Raw genomic sequence first — 17672 nt, forward strand, 5'->3', positions numbered from 1 at the left:
TTTTTTTTTTTTAGATTATTACCAAAAAATTGTATTTTGAGGCACAAATAATATACAGAGCACTATAACTTTGTTATAGTTTGTTACGTGAAAATGCAAATGTCGGCATACAGTTGATGAACTAGCCAACGTCGGCCGAAGCCATGTGGGATTAGGAGCTCTCGATGTGCTGAGGCAACGCAAGTTCTCTTAAGCAGCGCCTGGCTGAGGGCATGGAGGCCCTTAGAGGGGATATTTTTCCTTGGCGACGGTAATTCGACGGGACTAATTCAAGGAAAGTCGCCGCTTGGTTTTTGTCCGATATCTGCGGTGTGCTATCGACTTCCAACATGCCCTACATCAACGAACGTAAGCTGCAAAGCGAAGGAACTGCCCATATACGTTTGTTGAAGCTGCGTTTCATCATGGTGACGATGTTATTTTATAGGAGGCGAAATCATGGAGTCGCGGCCTCTGTGGCGGATAGGAACCATTACCGATTTTTTCCAAGGCTTCGCACGGATGGTTGCTTTATTGTGAGTTTTTGTTTTATTTATCTCATTTATTTATTTTATTTTGTCTAATTTCTTACAAGCTAAGAGGAATGAGTTGTGGGATAGCCATTTGTTTGCTTGCGGTCTCCTACCACCTTGCATTTTGACGGAGCTCAGTGGGCTATCTTTGTTTATTGCTACGACGAAAGGGGACTACACCTTGACGTTCGCTGTTTTTGCAGTCAATTGTGTTTCAAATTGTGCGTAAAAATCCAGCGAAGGCGCTCTGCTGCACCCAGAGCTAGCCAAATTAATTTTTGTTTGAACTATATAGTGCAATAAGAACCGCTCTTCTGGAAGCTGTCACGGCTTGTCAACTAACATTATTTCTTGCGTTGCGCATCGCGCCGTCGATTTGGTACCACCAGTAGTTTTTACTCATCCGAGACCTGTCCATAATCTTGGCAGGCATTGTTGCAGATGTTTGAAATTAGAGCTGACAGTGAAGTGAGTGTAGAAAGTGAAGCATACGTGGCACTGGCATTACGAGTTCTTTCGTGAAATGTGAAACCCATTATCATGTACACGCCATAGTATTCCTATGTATTACTTGTATCTACTACACTTATGGTGGCATATTTTTGTGTTTCAGCTTTCAGACTTTGTTTATGGTAAGTGCATTCAGTACTTGTAATATTAGTATCACAGAAACCATTAGGTGAATAGTTTAGAATCCTTGCACTTATAAATCTGCATTTCAGATGGATTCTGATAGTTCAAGCAGATCATCGTCGTCAAGGCCTGGAGGGACAAATGCAAGAAGGTATATGCACAAGCAGCTGTATTTCGAAAAAAGTGTTCGGTGTACAAACTGCCATGTTTTAACCTATGCGCGATGTCCCAGGTTAAGTCCACCAAGTTTAAAAAAAGAAAGCAAAGCCTTTTGTGCAGATGAAGCCGCATGATGAAATGTCCAGTATTTCTTGCGTTCGCCTTGACTACTTTGTATTGACCAACTTGTGAATATGAATGAAGTTGATCATTAACTCTATGGCATAGTGACTGTAAAATTGTTCATTAATTTGTTACTTATTGCTCAGTTATGAAGGAGAGGGCAAGAAATGCTGGAGGCTTATTCAAGTGACTACACATATTCTAATTGACATCAAGAGAAAAAAATGGAGCTGGGCAGGTCATGTAATGTGCTGGTTCGATAACCGTTGGACCATTAGGGTTACAGAATGGGTACCAAGAGAAGGGAAACACAGTCGAGGAGAGCAGAAGACTAGGTGGAGCAATGAAATTGGGAAATTCGCGGGCGCTAGTTGGAATCGGTTGGCGCAGGGGTAATTGGACATTGCAGGGAGAGGCCCTCTTCCTGCAGTGGACATAAATTAGGATGATGATGATGGCATGTTGCTTCTGTCTGCACAAAGTGCTTGACTTCTTAATTTAATTTTATGGAAAGGCCATTGCCATGAGTAGTAGTGGCTTGATTAGAAGTTACAGCAAGCGTGGTGAACACAGAAAATAGGTGTGCCACAGCTATGCCTTTGCAGTTCGACATAACACAGACAAAAGAGGAGACAAATGTTTCATCATGCTGCCTAGGCATAGTTGTTAATACGCACCAACTTGCCCACCTTTCAGTCATTCTGTGGTGTACTTAGTGCTGGAACCAGCATCTGGCAGTACAGGATTCATGAAAATGCTTACTTCAAAATATCCTTAGCCATTGTGTATTCAGTGGGTAGTCGGTTTGTACAGCATATTTTAACTTTCTTTTACAGACCTCCTGGGCCACAACCTAGACGCAGGCTTGGTGGTTTTGGAAACCTTGACTCTGGTAAATAAATTGCATAACCAATGAAAGTTTTTATGCTAGTACCACATCCATTTCTGCAGCATACTTTGGGTAGCTTATGTTGCTAGGTGCACATAAAATGCAAGTTTGCTATGCATGGAGATAAAAATGACTCCAGTAACTCACAATTAGCATGTATTAGAGGCTTATAGGAATGACCGACTTTTTTTTTTGTCAGAATGAACCAATCTCGCCAGGCTCCGAGTGCATGTGCACCAGTCCTGGCAGTGCCACGATTCTGGTGGACCTCACTTTATCCACTGCACTTAATTGGGTTCAAGAAATTATTTTGTTTTCTTTACATCTCTTTTTATTAACTCTCCTCTTTCTCTGTTCCTCTTCCCTGTATCTGTTTTTCCACAGCTGTGGGACAGTTCAGGTATCCACTGGAAAGTGAGACAGTCATGATCCCTGTAGCCTTTCTTTTCCCTGCTTTGTCCTTTTCTGTAAATATGATAAATTATTATTACCACAGACTTAAGTTTATTGCCACGACTAAGAGTTGCATTGTGGTTTTTACGAAGGGGGATGTGTGTTTTGCTGCTGGGGTGGCTTTTCAACACTTTTCCATCAGTGGAATTGTATTCTCTTGTAACAGCTTTTCCCTTACCCTTAAGGTTGAGCTGGTTTACGGTGGAGAAAAATGAAAAAATACAAAACTGTGTGCAGCTAATTGTGGTTTCCCTTGGCTGCATCCAAACTTGCTGTTAGTTTGATCTATTAACTACACTGTTTCTATATCTACGAACTAGGATTTTAGTCCTAAGGTAGTAGTGGGGGGGCATCAAACATTTTTCATGCATTCTGTTAGGAACATTACTTTCGAGTTATTACACCTGAGAATTTGTCGCCTAAGTATGACATCTTTATTCTCAGCACTGCTACTCTCATTAAAGAAAATAGCAAGTGGGCAATACAAACACGTTATATAAAGTATTAGTAATTTACATGGATGCTGTGCATAAGTAGTTGTGGGTGCCATGCATTTTTGAACTATAGTAAAATGTAGTGTTACCTCCTTTTCTTATTGCCCCAGCTGACATGAAGCTGGTAATACAAACGAATGTTGATTTAGTGCAGTCACATTTGTAGTCAAAAACTTGATTGAATCATAACCTTCACTCAGTTGAGGTTTCCGTTTAAGTAAAAATTGCTTCACAGGTTACTGGCACAGTCACAAGATTTTTTTCTCACTAAGTGTTATGAACAGAATTCTGCAAGAAACTCGACTGCCATGTGATAATGGTCGTGTTGAGAGCAAATATTTTGTACAGACTTAGTAGTCACTGTTGTACGGTGCCTTGCATGCACGTGAGCCAGCCATTTTGTTCAAGTAGAAATTGTAGTTGGTGCATGATTGCTTACAATAGGTTTAGTGTGAAGCATACAAAGACAAGTGCCAACTGACAACTGTTTATTCTCATTACGAAGATTTTGAATGCATAGGGGCGACATGCTCTTGTTATTTCATGTTTTTTTTTTTTAAGTATTCCCTATGTCACCCAAAGTACTATCAAATCAGGAAAACATGAGCCAAAAGTGCTTTGTTTTTTGTTGAAAACTCCTGTCGACCCCCCCACCCTTCTCCATTCTACCTTTTTTTATTATTAACAGGCACAATGAACTGCTCCATTCCTGGTGGTGGATGAGGCTAAAGGGTCTTCTGTGCGCAGAAGACCCGAGAAGATATTATGAGCAACCACCTTGAAGCACTCTTTCTGGGCAAAATGATGATGCCCACCCTTTCAACTCCACTGTGAACTAGGGTGTGGCTGAAGCTTTGCTGAAGAGTTGCTTCCAATGATGTATCATCTAAGTGTTTCCTCACACAGCACAAATTAGTAATTGCTTTGTAACTGGTTTCAATAAAATTGCACGAGCAAACCATGACAAGATATTATAATGACCTAATAAAGTATTCACTCGTTTATATACTTTTAAATGTATTTGTGGTGTTAACCATACAATGGTGCTAGATTTTACCTGCAGCCAAATTCAACATTGAAATTTTGATTTTTTTCCCAGTCATTCTCTCAGCTAGAGGTTTCAGGTGCTACTGTTTACATTCACTTACATTGACCAGGTTTCAATGCTTGGTTGTGCCTCAAATCTGTGTTGGACTTGCAGGTATTAATAAAACATAAACTGACATGCTGAAAAATATATGCAGGAACTAATACATAGGATGTCTACCAACTGTGAAAACCGAAAGTCTCGGGGATTTTGAATAGTCTGGAAGAACTTGGGGAATTAGTGCTTCTCTCAGAGAAAATTTGCTGTAATTTTATTGAAGGGGAGAACGGAAGTCATAATGCTGGCTCGTGTAACAGACTCAATCGTAATGAATCATGTTTGACGCCGTGTCGTTGGCTGGAGGAATTGCCAGTGTACAGTCAACGACCGACTTTCTGGATGTCCCATAATTCGGACACCTTCGCGGCACCACCACATACTCCGTAGAGTCGATGTAAAGAACATCTAAAATTTCGGATGCAAGAACCCTTCCCCGTCCGATTTTTCGGACTTTTTGCCGTGATCGCAGCTCCAAATCGGCATTCTATCAATTACTATCTCTCATGCTCGGTGTTGCTTCTTAGACTCAGTAAATCAATATTGTACTATTTTGTCACAAGAGTTTTCATGACGCGCAATCGAGTGTGGCAACAGACTTAAATTTAGTTAATGTTTTCTAGAGTTGTATGATGTTCAGGTAAAGTTACAGAAAAATATGAAATAATTTTAACCAAATGACAAAATTCAACACTGCAATAATTTATTGACAAGTCTGCCAGAGATGCCAAACAACCATCAACACAAGCACTTGCGTAAACTGTGAGTAATGATGCTTAATCTTTCCAGTTAAGCTGTTTTGGCCACGGTTTTTGTTGGCATCATTGTGCAGCTCGCAATTTTTTTAGCTAATTTTTTTTCTACAGGCCTTGTTCAATGACCCGGCCCTTACCCAAAGGGAACTTTTTTCAATTATTGCCTATTTATTTGCCTATGACAATTGCTTGCAACAGCTGTTCTCAGTGTCTTAGAAGTAGAGCAATACTAAGCATGAGATGAAATACAGTAGATATAACAACCATTGCAATACTGGAAATGATGGTCAGTTAATGCCAGCGAGTAGCAGACTAAATTGTGGCCATTACAGAGAATGGCGTCAATAGAATATATGAAGAAAAGCCTCGCCCCCGACATCTCATGTTTGAGGCATTGCATTGTGCCTCAAAATGCCGCTTCTGCCAAGTACACCCTACTATCACTATGGGCCTTCATGCGCACCATCGAATGTGATTCTTTCTCCCCTCCCCTTTAAATTAATAGGCTGTGGAGCCACATTCAAGCAAGTCAAAGCAAAAAAATATCGCTATGTTGCCAGAGAAAAGAAGTCGAAAGCATGAATATGCCACAGGATACTGTTCTATGTATAAAATTTCATAAACATAATTAGATATAAGCACAGAAATCATGACAACAGCAATGCTTAAAATACGCAAAACTCCACAAGAAGGTTTCTCTGCTAATGTCACTGAAAAAAATGCTAATGCAGGGAACACATTCACACATGCCGCTCTCCTATTTCCACTTCCAGTGTGTAAGCTCCAACTTAGTACACCCTGCAAGCATGAGATCCACCTTCTTTGAAGCAACATTTTAGTTATGTGGGGAAGTATGCTTGCAGAGTTTAACACACAAACCAACTGTGCTTCACTTTCGCTGTTACTTGACTGTGGCAGCATAAAATGACTTGGCACCGTGGCCAAAGTATTTGCCCTAACCACCCTTTTTGAAAGAGAAAACATGAATGAAGCCAGTTTATTGGTAGACATGCATGCTACTATCCCTCCAACTCTCTTCCAAGAGCCAAAGGTACAAGTGATCAAATGTATTTAGTTATGTGCATGTGCTTTTTGCTATAGTAATGTTCACAAAAGTGTTTTTGAAAACTTGCCACTTGCACCAATGAACTTTCAGAAATTAAGACTCATTCTTGCTAGTGAGGAAAGATAAGCCTGGTGTACGATATACTTTTACACAAGCACACAGAACAATAGCTGTGCCAGCTAAGGTTAACTGGTCGATTTTGTATGTCGAGCGCACAATGCAGTGTGGGAAACGCTGATGTAAATCAGCTTGATGTTAGTGCAATACCAGGTCACCATGGATTCTTGTGTCATTATCAATAAAGGGCAACATCACGATTAACATGAAAAACTACTGTAAAAACCGGAATACAGGTTGAACTCTCTTTTAAAAAATGCAGCAAAAAGTCGACCCCCGTCCTATAACTGTTCATTTTTTTTTTACAAGTTTATGCCAGGGATTTTTTTTTTTTTTTTTGGAGTTACAGTTTTGGGGGTCGACCTATCCTCCGGTGCGACCTATATTCCGGTTTTTTTGGTAAATACGGTAAACACTCGTTATAATTCAAACTCTGATATCTCAAAATATTCGATCAGTCGAAATTCTTTTCCGGCCGTGGCGTCAACCTGTTTTTCACCACTTATCTAAAAATGTTTTGCGTGGCACTCCGGATATCTCGAAATATCAATTGACTTTGGAAACACCAGGGATAAGGAAATGGAGCAGCGCCGGCAATGTCGCTTGCACTAGCATTTCAACCAGCGGCAGCTCACTAGACGAGCCATGCCAGGGCCGTGCTCACTGATTATCTTTCCCCCATTCTTTCTGCCTACCCTGCTCGCTGACCCTTTGATGTGGCCTCACGCAGGAGCAGTGAGCTGGTAGTCGGAAGCTTTCTTTTTCCTCCCCTCTTATTTAGACACTTTTTTGTACTTTTTTGTGACACATCTGGAGGGAAATTCGCAGGCGAAAGTTGGACTCGGTTGACACAAGACAGGGGTATTCGGAAATCGCAGGGAGAGGCCTTCGTCCTGCAGTTCCTGCAGTGGACGTAAAATAGGCTGATGATAATGATCGTGGTCGCAGCGTATTAATCGTAACCTTAAACAAGATGATCGCCACTTTTCAGCAGTACACTCTAAGAAAAGTTTACACCCTTTGAGTCTTGCCACACAACAATAAACGTCATCTGTCTTGTCCGCATTTCTTTGACGCTGCGATCCCGGTACTTCCCAGTAAGGAACGGCATGCGCATTATCAGCATGATCTACATAGCATTGCCGACAGGAAAGTAGCAGGCACTGCGTTTTCAAGAAGGAAAACGCAAGCAAGGCAGATGACGATTATTGTTGTGTTGCAGATATACACCCCGAAGGTTCTAAACTTTTTTTTAGAGTGTAACGATCAGCCCAAACGCTGTGCCCCAAAAGCCAGCATGTGAGATTGCTGTTTGATAATAACGCTCGCTTCATGCTTGCGCCATGATGAGGCATAAATGCCACGTCACTCATGGGATGACAATTGCGCTCTTTTGCAGTGCAGACGTTTCAGCCTTCGAAGTGAAATTGTCAGGAATTCATTACAATGCAGAAAGTAGCAGCGTCAACTTTTTCTATGTCTGGAACTGGCTATGCCTGGATGACTGGCTTCAAATATTAGAATCAATCGTCTTCCCTGTGCCAAGCACGCTGCCTTGGCACATGCACATGAAACACGGGAGCAGGTATTGACGTCTAAAAGATGTCCTGAATGGATAATCCAGAAGTCTAGTAGCTGTCTTGATCAAGACATTTTGTAGCCATGGATATCTAGAAGTACTTCGCAAGCCCTGCTAACATTACGCTAAAAGTTGGCTAACGGACATCTTGATAAGAACTTAAAAAGTTCCCTCAAATTTTTGTGGCAGTGGTTACAGTAATGTGAGGTTTGCCCAAAGTTGCAATTTATTTTAAATGAGGCACGGACATCAGAAAAAAAAGTTTATATTGTTGGATAGAGTGATGCACAGGTAGTTTTTCCAGATGTGAACCACGGGAATAGTGTAGCACTGCCTGGCTGGTCGACTTGTACATTTTGCTTAAACCAATCAATTGAATGCCGCCTGCCAGAATTATTTTGCAAATAAAACAAGATTTGTGTTGTATGCTGATATCATGCCAATGTGTGCGCCCATTGACTGAATCAAGAATGCCACCTCTGCACGAGACGCATCATTGTTAACAAAACTTTGCCCTGCTGGGTCTCCACCAAACTGAAATAGTTTCTAGCAAAGAAACATTTTGTCAGTGATGCTGCAGTTCAGGCAAAAATTACATCCTGGTTTCAGTTACAGGTGGTAGGATAGCATGACACCAGTATATGAAACAGAATGCTGTGCTACCATGAATTCTTAAAAAATAAAGGATAGTTCACATATGGAAAAACACTCTGTACCACTCTATCCAGCAATATAAGTATTTTTTTTCTGATGTCCATACTTCATTTAAAAGTAAATTGTAACTTACTTTGTGGGTGCCCCTTGTAAGGTATGCTTGATGCTTGCATAGCATCATGCAGAAATAATGGCCAGTTCTTTGGCATACCACCCATTAGTGAATTCCTTGCATGTTGCATGTTACCGGAACTGAATGATAAATCATAATATGCTGTTATTTTTTTTTTCATACACTATGTAGGATGAGTTTTTCATGCAGTGCATAAAACATGATTGCAAGCGAAAATGCAGCAAGACATCTATCTACTTCACAATGTGACGTAGTGAAACTTCATTACCTAATAAATGAGAAAAGATGCAGAAAGTGTAATTAATAAGAGCGACAAATAGCAGCAAAGGTGGTCATGCATGAATTTCATGGAGATAATTGCCACCGCTGCCAGAGCAGGCCAGCCTTTGCAGGAGAGGACTGGCTGCCCTCAAAAGGTTGCTGTCACAGGCCACGTGTGAAGGTTCTTGTTGTGTATTGACAAAACAGCTTTTGTAGACACGGGCAAGCAATATCTGCACAGAAGAGGAAAAAAAGGCGAGGGAGGAAATTAGAATGTGCAAATTGGAACTTCAATTAGCAATATGTACCAAGCAAGAAGTTTGGCTCATATTAAAAATAAATTTAAGCCCTCCTTTCTCTTAACATACTGGGCTCTTAAGGTATGTATGTGATGTTTAAAATAGTAGTATATTTCCTGGCATATAGTTATTAAAATGCAGAGCAGAGTCAGACAGAGAAGTGCCTTCAAATTAAAATATGTTTTGCAGCTAAAACGGCACTTACCAACTTGTCAAACAACTCTGACAGCCTCCCTGCAAAATATAATCAGTTTAAGACTGTTATCTGTTCTGCGGGTAAATAATGTGCTATCTTAATTAAAAAGTAAAATCGCATTTTATACTGTTAAACCAGAAGCAAGTTCGGTAGTTTGTACTGTCTAGCTGTTGCCTTTTTTTCATACTTAAACATGACATAGTACAGGGTAAGCAGGTAGCATACAAAGGACTGTTGATAAAGTATCACAAACCAATGCTTCTGGGGCTGGGTCAATCACTTTCTTGATATATATTCATGTCATCCTAACTGGCTTAGGGCAATACCTCACACCAATAATGCATCACCTCGGATGATAAGTCATACAAAAAGTTGGGAGGATGCTTAAGCTTTGACTTTAGGAGCAGAACGCAATAGCATTCAAAGATCCCTGAATGCTTTCCACGCTTCCCAGCAACTGCAACTTATGTAAGTGTACTGTTTACTGGGAAACACTGGCGGCAAACACTATGCACGAAGGTGAGCTTTGTGGTTCTTTTTTTGATGGTGTGCAAGGAAGCGAGTGGGCCGCGCCGCTCCTATTAAGACAAACCTCAAACAGCAGCTGGAAAATGCTACCGCGTTAAAAGGGGTTTGTGTTTGAGTTTCCGCATACTAACAGAATTATGTTTTCTAATATTCATATTACAATCGGACACTATCATGTCTGTAGGTTGTCTGTAAGCTGTACTTTACGATTTTTCTGATGTATTTTACTATGAGAAATTAAATTTGTTCAGTAACTTCTTTGTGCTACATGGAGGGCCTGCGTGGTTCAGAATGCATGTTCCCGAAATGACGGTCGACGCGGGACGCCGGATTTTCTGCGGCACAAGGCCCTTAACGCTAGGGCTATCGCTAAGGGCTATCGCGTTAAACTTAAAATTGAAGGTATCTCATGATGTGATCAAACGAGAACATTGCCTCCTGCCTTGATAGCGTCAACGTGCTTGTTGCGCCAGAAAGTGATTTGTTAGTTAATTCGGGTTTAATGACACAAAAGCGGCTAAGGCTATGCTGCGCCAGCCACAAGATATTTAGAAATCAACAAATGTTAAAGCAGCGAAAGCTGCGTTACTTCAGAGTTTGTATAAAAAACCGGTTTCTTCTAGAAAGCTGAAAAAGTCAGTGAAGGGCACTAGCGGTTCATCTCCGAGTATTGAGGCGGGGTGTAAAGGTATGTGCCAGTTATAGAGATTCTGTAAAAGCTTCCGTCTCTGTGTTTCAATATGTGGACATGTCATAATAATGTGCATTACTGTGAGTGGTTCATGGCACTTCTCGCAGGTTGGTGGGTTTTCGTTTTGAAGTAGGAAATTGTGTGTCAGGTGTGTATGCCCTATTCGGAGTCTACATAGGATCACCTCATAGAAGCGTTGCTGGTGAATGCACGACTTCCACTCGCTAAGCAGGGGTTTTATTTTGTGTACCTTGTTATTTATGCAAGAGTCCCATTCTAGCTGCCACTTTGATGCCAGGGCCTTATGAATCGCTCGAATACTGTCTCTGTATGGAAGCGTTGTTTGTGTTATACCTTTGTGCGCTGCCATGAATGCGCATCTATCTGTTGCTTCATTCCCTGGTATCCCAACATGGCTTGGGACCCAGCAGAATCGTAACGTTCTTCCGTATTCATTATAGGCCAACATGTTTAGGGTATCACCAAGTAGGGGTTCAGACGCGGAGTTAAGGCTTAGAGCTCTGAGTGCGCTTAATGAATCGGTATCTACGATAGCATTCATCTGCTTGTCGCTGGTAATTTTTTTACTGCTGTCCATATCGTAAAAACTTCGGCGGTAAACACTGAAGAAAAATTATTTATCTGAATGCTATTTTGCCAATTTTTGGTTATTATTCCGACACCTACGTATTCTTGTGTTTTGGAGTCAGTGTAAAATTCTGTGTAATTTTTATATTTTTCTTTAATAGCTCAAGACTCTTGTATTATGTGTTCTTGTGGAATGTCTTTTTTCTTTAGATGTGTTAGTGTCCAGTCACATAGCTGTGAAAAGTTGTACCACGGTGGCAATCTTGGTGGCCTTTCAGCAACCTGCAGGGCCTCATGAGGAACATCATAAGTCTGACAGTATTCTTCATGTCGTAAGATTAGTGGCCGAATCATGTTCGGTTTGTTTGTGTAGTGTATCCGTGATTTGCACTGTGTTACGATGCTGTAGCATATATGTTGTGGTGATGATCAAATTCGTAGTACATAGGAAAGTGTAAGTAGTGCTCTGCGTTGAAGGAAGGCTCATTGCAGTCGACATATAAACTTTGGACAGGCGATGTTCTGTAGGCACCGCTCGCCAGTCGTAGGCAGAGATTATGAACTGGATCAAGTCGCTTGATGTATGACTGCTTAGCTGCACTATAAACTACACTACCGTAGTCGAGGATGCTACGTACAAGGGACCGGTATTTATGTAGTAGACAAGTTCGGTCAGATCCCCAGTGCTTGTGCGATAACACCTTGAGGATGTTTAATGCTTTATTTGCTTTAATTTTATTTGTGTTAATGTGGGCCAGGAAGTTCAGCTTTGTGTCAAATGGTACGCCTAAAAATTTGTGGTCGTCTTTGACCGGCAAGGTTGTACCATCCAATGTGAGAACTGGATTGCAGTGTAACCCTCATTTCTGGGAGAACTATAACAGTTTTGTCTGTTGAAAAACGGAATCCATTTTTGTCAGCCCATTGTGTAAGATTATTTATGGTTATTTGCATGTAGTTGCCTTTCACAGGTGGGTAGATTTGAGGCGCGGCAAGCCACTAGCAAATCATCGACATATATTGAGTGCATAACTGAGGATGGAATGATCTTATTAACAGAGCTCATTTTGATTATGAAGAGTGTGGTGCTCAGAATGCAACCCTGTGGAACGCCATTTTCCTGTGTAAATGTGCGTGAAAGTATGGTGCCGAGACGCACCTGAAATGTTCTATTTGCCATAAAATCAGACAGTTTAGCATTCTGCCACGCACTCCCAAGTCAGCCAGATCTCTTAAAATTCCATACCGCCACATGGTATCATACACTTTTTCTAGATCGAAAAAAAAACTGCCAGACAGTGTTGTTTGTGTAGAAACGCGTTACGTATTTCATGTTCTAGCCATACGAGGTGGTCAGTTGTTGAGCAGCCTTTTCTGTATCCGCACTGGTGCATGTCTACTAGGCTCCTTGATTCAAGGATGAATGTGAGTTTATGATACTCTCGTAGGATTTGGCTAGACAGCTTGTTAACGCAATGGGCCTGTAGCTTCATGGGTACGTCGCGGGTTTACCTGATTTAAAAAAAGGAACTACTACTGCATTTTTCCAGTCTGTAGGCATTACTCCAGATTCCCAGATCTTGTTGAAAAATTTAAGTAGTGTTTCTGCTGATGCTTGAGATAGGTGTGCCAGCATTGTGTAGTGGACACGGTCAAGACCTGTTGCCGTTTTTTTACCGGCAGAGAGAACTCTGTTCAATATTTGCATTGTGAGGACGTTATTAAAAGGTTCATTTGAAGCCCCAGTCTGTGTTTCTATGCAGACTTTTTATAATTTAGGAAAGCATTGGAGTAGTTTGCTGAGCTGGAGACCTTGTAAAAGTGTTCGCCTAATAAGTTGGCCTGGTCCTGTAGTGTTGTTTGTGTGCCTGGACATGTGAGTAGTGGTATTGTGTATGATGTGTACTCTCCTTTAAATTTCCTCACCTTGTCCCACATTCGTTTTGACGTGACGGTACTATTAATTAAAGATATGTATTTTTGCCATGACGATTTCTCTGCCTGTCTTCGAATAAATTGTGCTTTGGCTTTGGCCTGTTTGAAATTTAAAAGGTTGCTATAAGTGGGGTACCTCCGCAGGATTCCCCAGGCCTTATCTTTTCTTTTTGGCTTCGGTACACTCGTTCGTCCACCAGGGATCTAGCCTTTCGCGCAAAATACCGGATGACTGTGGTATTGCCTTTTCTGCTGCAGATATTATGACCTCAGTGATTTTTTTGTTGAGTTCATCAATGCTTAGTTCTTGTGAAAATACAGCTTCCAGTTTCGCGTTTTCCATAAAAGCCGGCCAGTCAGCAAGCTGTAATTTCCACTGACGTGGCCTATTGACTAAGATTAGTGGTGATGATAAAAGGTTGATGATTGCGGGCAAGTGATCACTGCCATAAGACCTGTCGAGGGCTTCCCATTTAACATCATTAAAAAGAGATGGTGAGCAGAAAGCTAAATCTAGACAACTAAAACTTCGGGAAGTTGGTGCAAAGTACGTCAGGGCACCTGAATTTAAAAGGCAGATATCACTGGATAAGATAAAATCTTCAACCAGCTGTCCTCCTTGGTCAGTTTTGACGCTGCCCCAAAGAGTACAATGAGCATTAAAATCCCCTGCTAAAATAAATGGTTCCGGTGATTGATGTGTTAAATTTTCTAATTGTTTAGTAGTGAAGTGGGTGTGCGGTGGAATGTACAGTGAGCAAATTGTGATGGTTTTGTAAGATAGAATGGCGACAGCTACGGCTTCTAAGGATGTATTCAATTGTACATTTCGGGTAGGAGTGCTGCCCTGCACGACTATAGCCACTCCACCTGACAAATGGCTGGAGCATTCGCGGTCCCTTCGGACAACGGTGAAACCTTTGAGAATTTGACTATTTTTTGGAACGAGATTTGTTTCCTGGAGACATACTGCAACTGGTGAAAAGCTGTTGATGATGTCTTTGATGTCACCTAGATTGTGTATGAGACCTCTACAATTCCAATGGATAATAAAAGCCATTTTGAAATTGAAAGGTAACAATGGCACTACGGAAAGAATAGGAGGTAGATGTTAGGTGACATGGATTTAAAAAGGCTAATACAAATGAGCGATAACCTTTAGGTTATCGCTTGCTTATTTTGAGTGGTTATTGGGATTTTGTCCCTCTTACCGTGCTCGAGAGAGCGCTTATCCTTATGTCAATGACACCGGGGTTTTTGTGTCGACCTCCATCGCTCTCTCTGAGGTGCTGGAGGACTGAGAGTTTGGCGGCGAGACACGTGCCTCGTGCCTTGGAGTTCGCTAGACCTTAGGGCCCTGCGGGACTGGTTTCTGCAGGGCCTCTGAAGAGGATCGAGCAGCGCCGGCTGCTTCGACCACGGGGGTGGGAGGGGTCACGGCGGGACCACTATGCGTGGTCTCGGAGGACTTCTGAGACCTCTGTGACGCTGCCCTCATCTGCGTCACATCGGCGTAACTTCTTCGCGGAAGGTACGATAGCCGCTTTCTGACTTCATAGAACGAGATTTTTTCTTTGACAGTTAGAGCAATTACTTCTTTTTCTTTTTTCCAGCAAGGGCAGGACCGCGAATAAGATGGATGATCTCCCTTGCAGTTAACACAATGTGGAGAAGAGGTGCAATTCTCAGATTGGTGTTCGTTGGAGCTGCGTTTAACACAAGTTGTTTGTCCTCGGCATGCATGTGAAGCATGTCCAAACCTTTGGCACTTGAAACATAATCTGGGGTTTGGGATATATGGTCTCACATTGACTTTAACATAAGCTACATCGAGCGAGTGAGGTAGGCATTACGCTTGTTCCGAAAGTGAGTATAACATGTTTGGTGGGGATTTCTTGATCGTTTCTACGGATTACTATTCTTTGTACTTTGGTAACATTTTGTTCCTGGAAACCTTCCAGCAGTTCCTCGTCGCTTAAACCAATAAAGTCTTCTTCAGATATTGCTCCCCTGCTTGTATTAAGTGTTCTGTGGGCTGAAACAGTCACTGTCGCCTCGCCAATACTGGTAAGTTCAGACAGCTTATCTGCTTGATCTTTATTATTCAGTTCTAGGAGGAGGTCCCTGCTAGACATTTTGGAGGCTTTGTATGTCTGTCCGATTTTATCTTTCAGGCATTTGGCTACCAGGAATGGAGAGAGATTTCTAACAGGCATGTTGCTTTCACTGTGGATTACATAGTATTTGGGGAAAGATGGAGCGTTCTACGAAAGGGGAATTGGAACGGTACTTCGGTGCGGCATCTTTTCAGACGCCGATCATAAACTACAGAGGCTTGCGCTGCCATAGGAAAATGTGTTTGTTTGGCAACAGCGCCGACCACCCACCATGGAGCCCAATGAAGGGGATGTGGCAGAGCTTGCGTACAAGTCTGCACGATGCCAGTCGTACGCCATCACAATAACCAAATATGGTGTACCCAAGGTAGGATAGCCACACAAGGTTAACCCTTGCCGCCAAGGAGAAAGGAAGTAAACAGAAGAGAGAAGAAGATAGGAAAGGTCAGAAAGTGAGAGAGAAAGATGAAGATTCGAGGAGAAAGAGACAGGAAGAGGCGACTGCCGATTCCCCCCATGTGGGTCGGTCTGGCGGTGCCGTTTACGTGAAGCAGAGGCCAAACAGGTGTGTTGCCCCCGCCGGGGGGCCTTAAAGGTCCAAACACCCGGCATCGGCTCAATCCCCAGGATCCCCCTTTCCCCGGACACGGCTGAGCCGCGCACGGCTACACGCGGGAGGGTCCAACCCTCGTGTGCTCGGGTACGTGGTGTCGCAACACACCAAACGCTTGCTGACGCAGACGGCCCTGTGGGGGCAAAGTGATTAGTAGAGGCTACAAAGTCATTAGTGCATCTATAGCCTCAGGTAATTCTGAGCATCTACACTGATAGAAATTGAGAAGCCACTACGCACAAATAACTGCATTCAAGTAATGATCCATGCTGAATAATTTCCCACCTAGCGAAAGGTCAAACGTGGCAGCCTAATCAGAGGGTCAAGAAAAATAATTTGCTAAATTCTGATAAGACCTCTAATTGATATTATTGAAATAGATGCCAAAAAAACAAAAAAAAACAGGACAGGTAAAATTAGAGTTATGACAAAATTTTGCAAAGCACCTCTGCATACTGCTGGAACCCACAGCATCATGCCTGTTCTATGTGCGACATGTGACAACACAATCTCTATCTCAGATAAATGCACCTCCACACGTCATTGTGTGAACCCCTCACTATAAGGTTAAAAAACACCGTCTGCACAGGCTAACTGAGGTGGTTTATTCAGCAGGTGCCAGCCAAGTGCCGATAGTGGTAGAGTCAAATTGAAGTTTGTTCTTATATGGAAGTCTCGGTACATGTTTTATCAATTGTAGCAGCAAAACAGATTTTGCAGCACACACAAAGACCTGACATTAGACTCCTTGCTGATGGTGTACAGTAAATTCCTGTAAAGAAACTAAACCAGACAACAAACATTTTAGAACACAGAACTCATCACATACTGCCTCAAATACATTTGTGCATTAGGGAAGCAAGGTGCAATGTACACTGTTGTAGCAAATGTTTACTGACATATGGAATACTAATAAATGATGACACAAGAGAGTTAATTTGTGAGTTCTTACATAGTATTGACTACCTACAGTGAGAAGTTTTGTAAAGCTTAGCGAAACGTAGTAGTGAAAATAAACTGTGTACACTGGTGCTGAGAAGCTGGGAATAATAATGGCAGCTTATTTGGGATCAGTGCAAAAAAATGCCCACGACCAACTAGCAATTTACCGCGAAGTGCTCCCTGGTCTTAACCCATATACAAAGCACTGTAAGGATCAGAGAGGGTACAGTACATTGGCTTACACTGATTATAATGAAGAGGACCCGTCATCCAGCTAGTGCCTACAGACAAGGGAGACGCCTAGCTATCTAAACAGTGAAAGGAACAAAATAAGAGTGCATCAAGTTGTCTGAAAGACAGATTTGCAATTAAAAATTAGCTGAACCACAGTCATTAATTAAAAGAGACAAGCAGTCATGATTGCACTCCCAGATGAAGCACCTAATAGGCTACACGTTTTGCAGATTTAGAACAAAGCACCAGTGAAATTTTTCCATCAGCAGCCGATTACATTTGACATTGCATAAAACAAGTAAGCATTACAGTGATCTCTGTTTTGCTATAAAGTGGGATCACTACAAGCTGTACAGTCACACACACATGCATGCAAAGCACAGTAAATTAAATACAGTAATACACAAAGCTGAACCCTATGCAAGAACAAATGCACTTAAAATATGGAGAGTCCAGTCTAGTTCATGATTACGGCCAGCGCATCCTCTTTGAATGCACTCCCTTCGTTTGTTTGGTGCTGCGTTAACTATAACGACTTTAAGCAAGCAGAAGCCTCG

General features: G+C 41.9%; 1 protein-coding gene across 1 annotated transcript; it reads left to right on the top strand.

Moving 5' to 3' along the window:
• The first annotated feature begins 147 nt into the window (after window positions 1-147).
• LOC142558519 (selenoprotein K-like) lies at window positions 148-4267 on the top strand. The gene is made up of 6 exons (XM_075670656.1): window positions 148-348; window positions 428-515; window positions 1126-1144; window positions 1235-1296; window positions 2264-2319; window positions 3952-4267. Exons 1-6 carry the CDS (start codon window positions 330-332, stop codon window positions 3984-3986), a joined length of 279 nt encoding a protein of 92 aa, XP_075526771.1. The 5' UTR covers window positions 148-329; the 3' UTR covers window positions 3987-4267.
• Window positions 4268-17672: the final 13405 nt, after the last annotated feature.

Source organism: Dermacentor variabilis, chromosome 1 (genome assembly GCF_050947875.1).
Source record: "Dermacentor variabilis isolate Ectoservices chromosome 1, ASM5094787v1, whole genome shotgun sequence".
Classification (NCBI taxonomy): Eukaryota; Metazoa; Arthropoda; class Arachnida; order Ixodida; family Ixodidae; genus Dermacentor; species Dermacentor variabilis.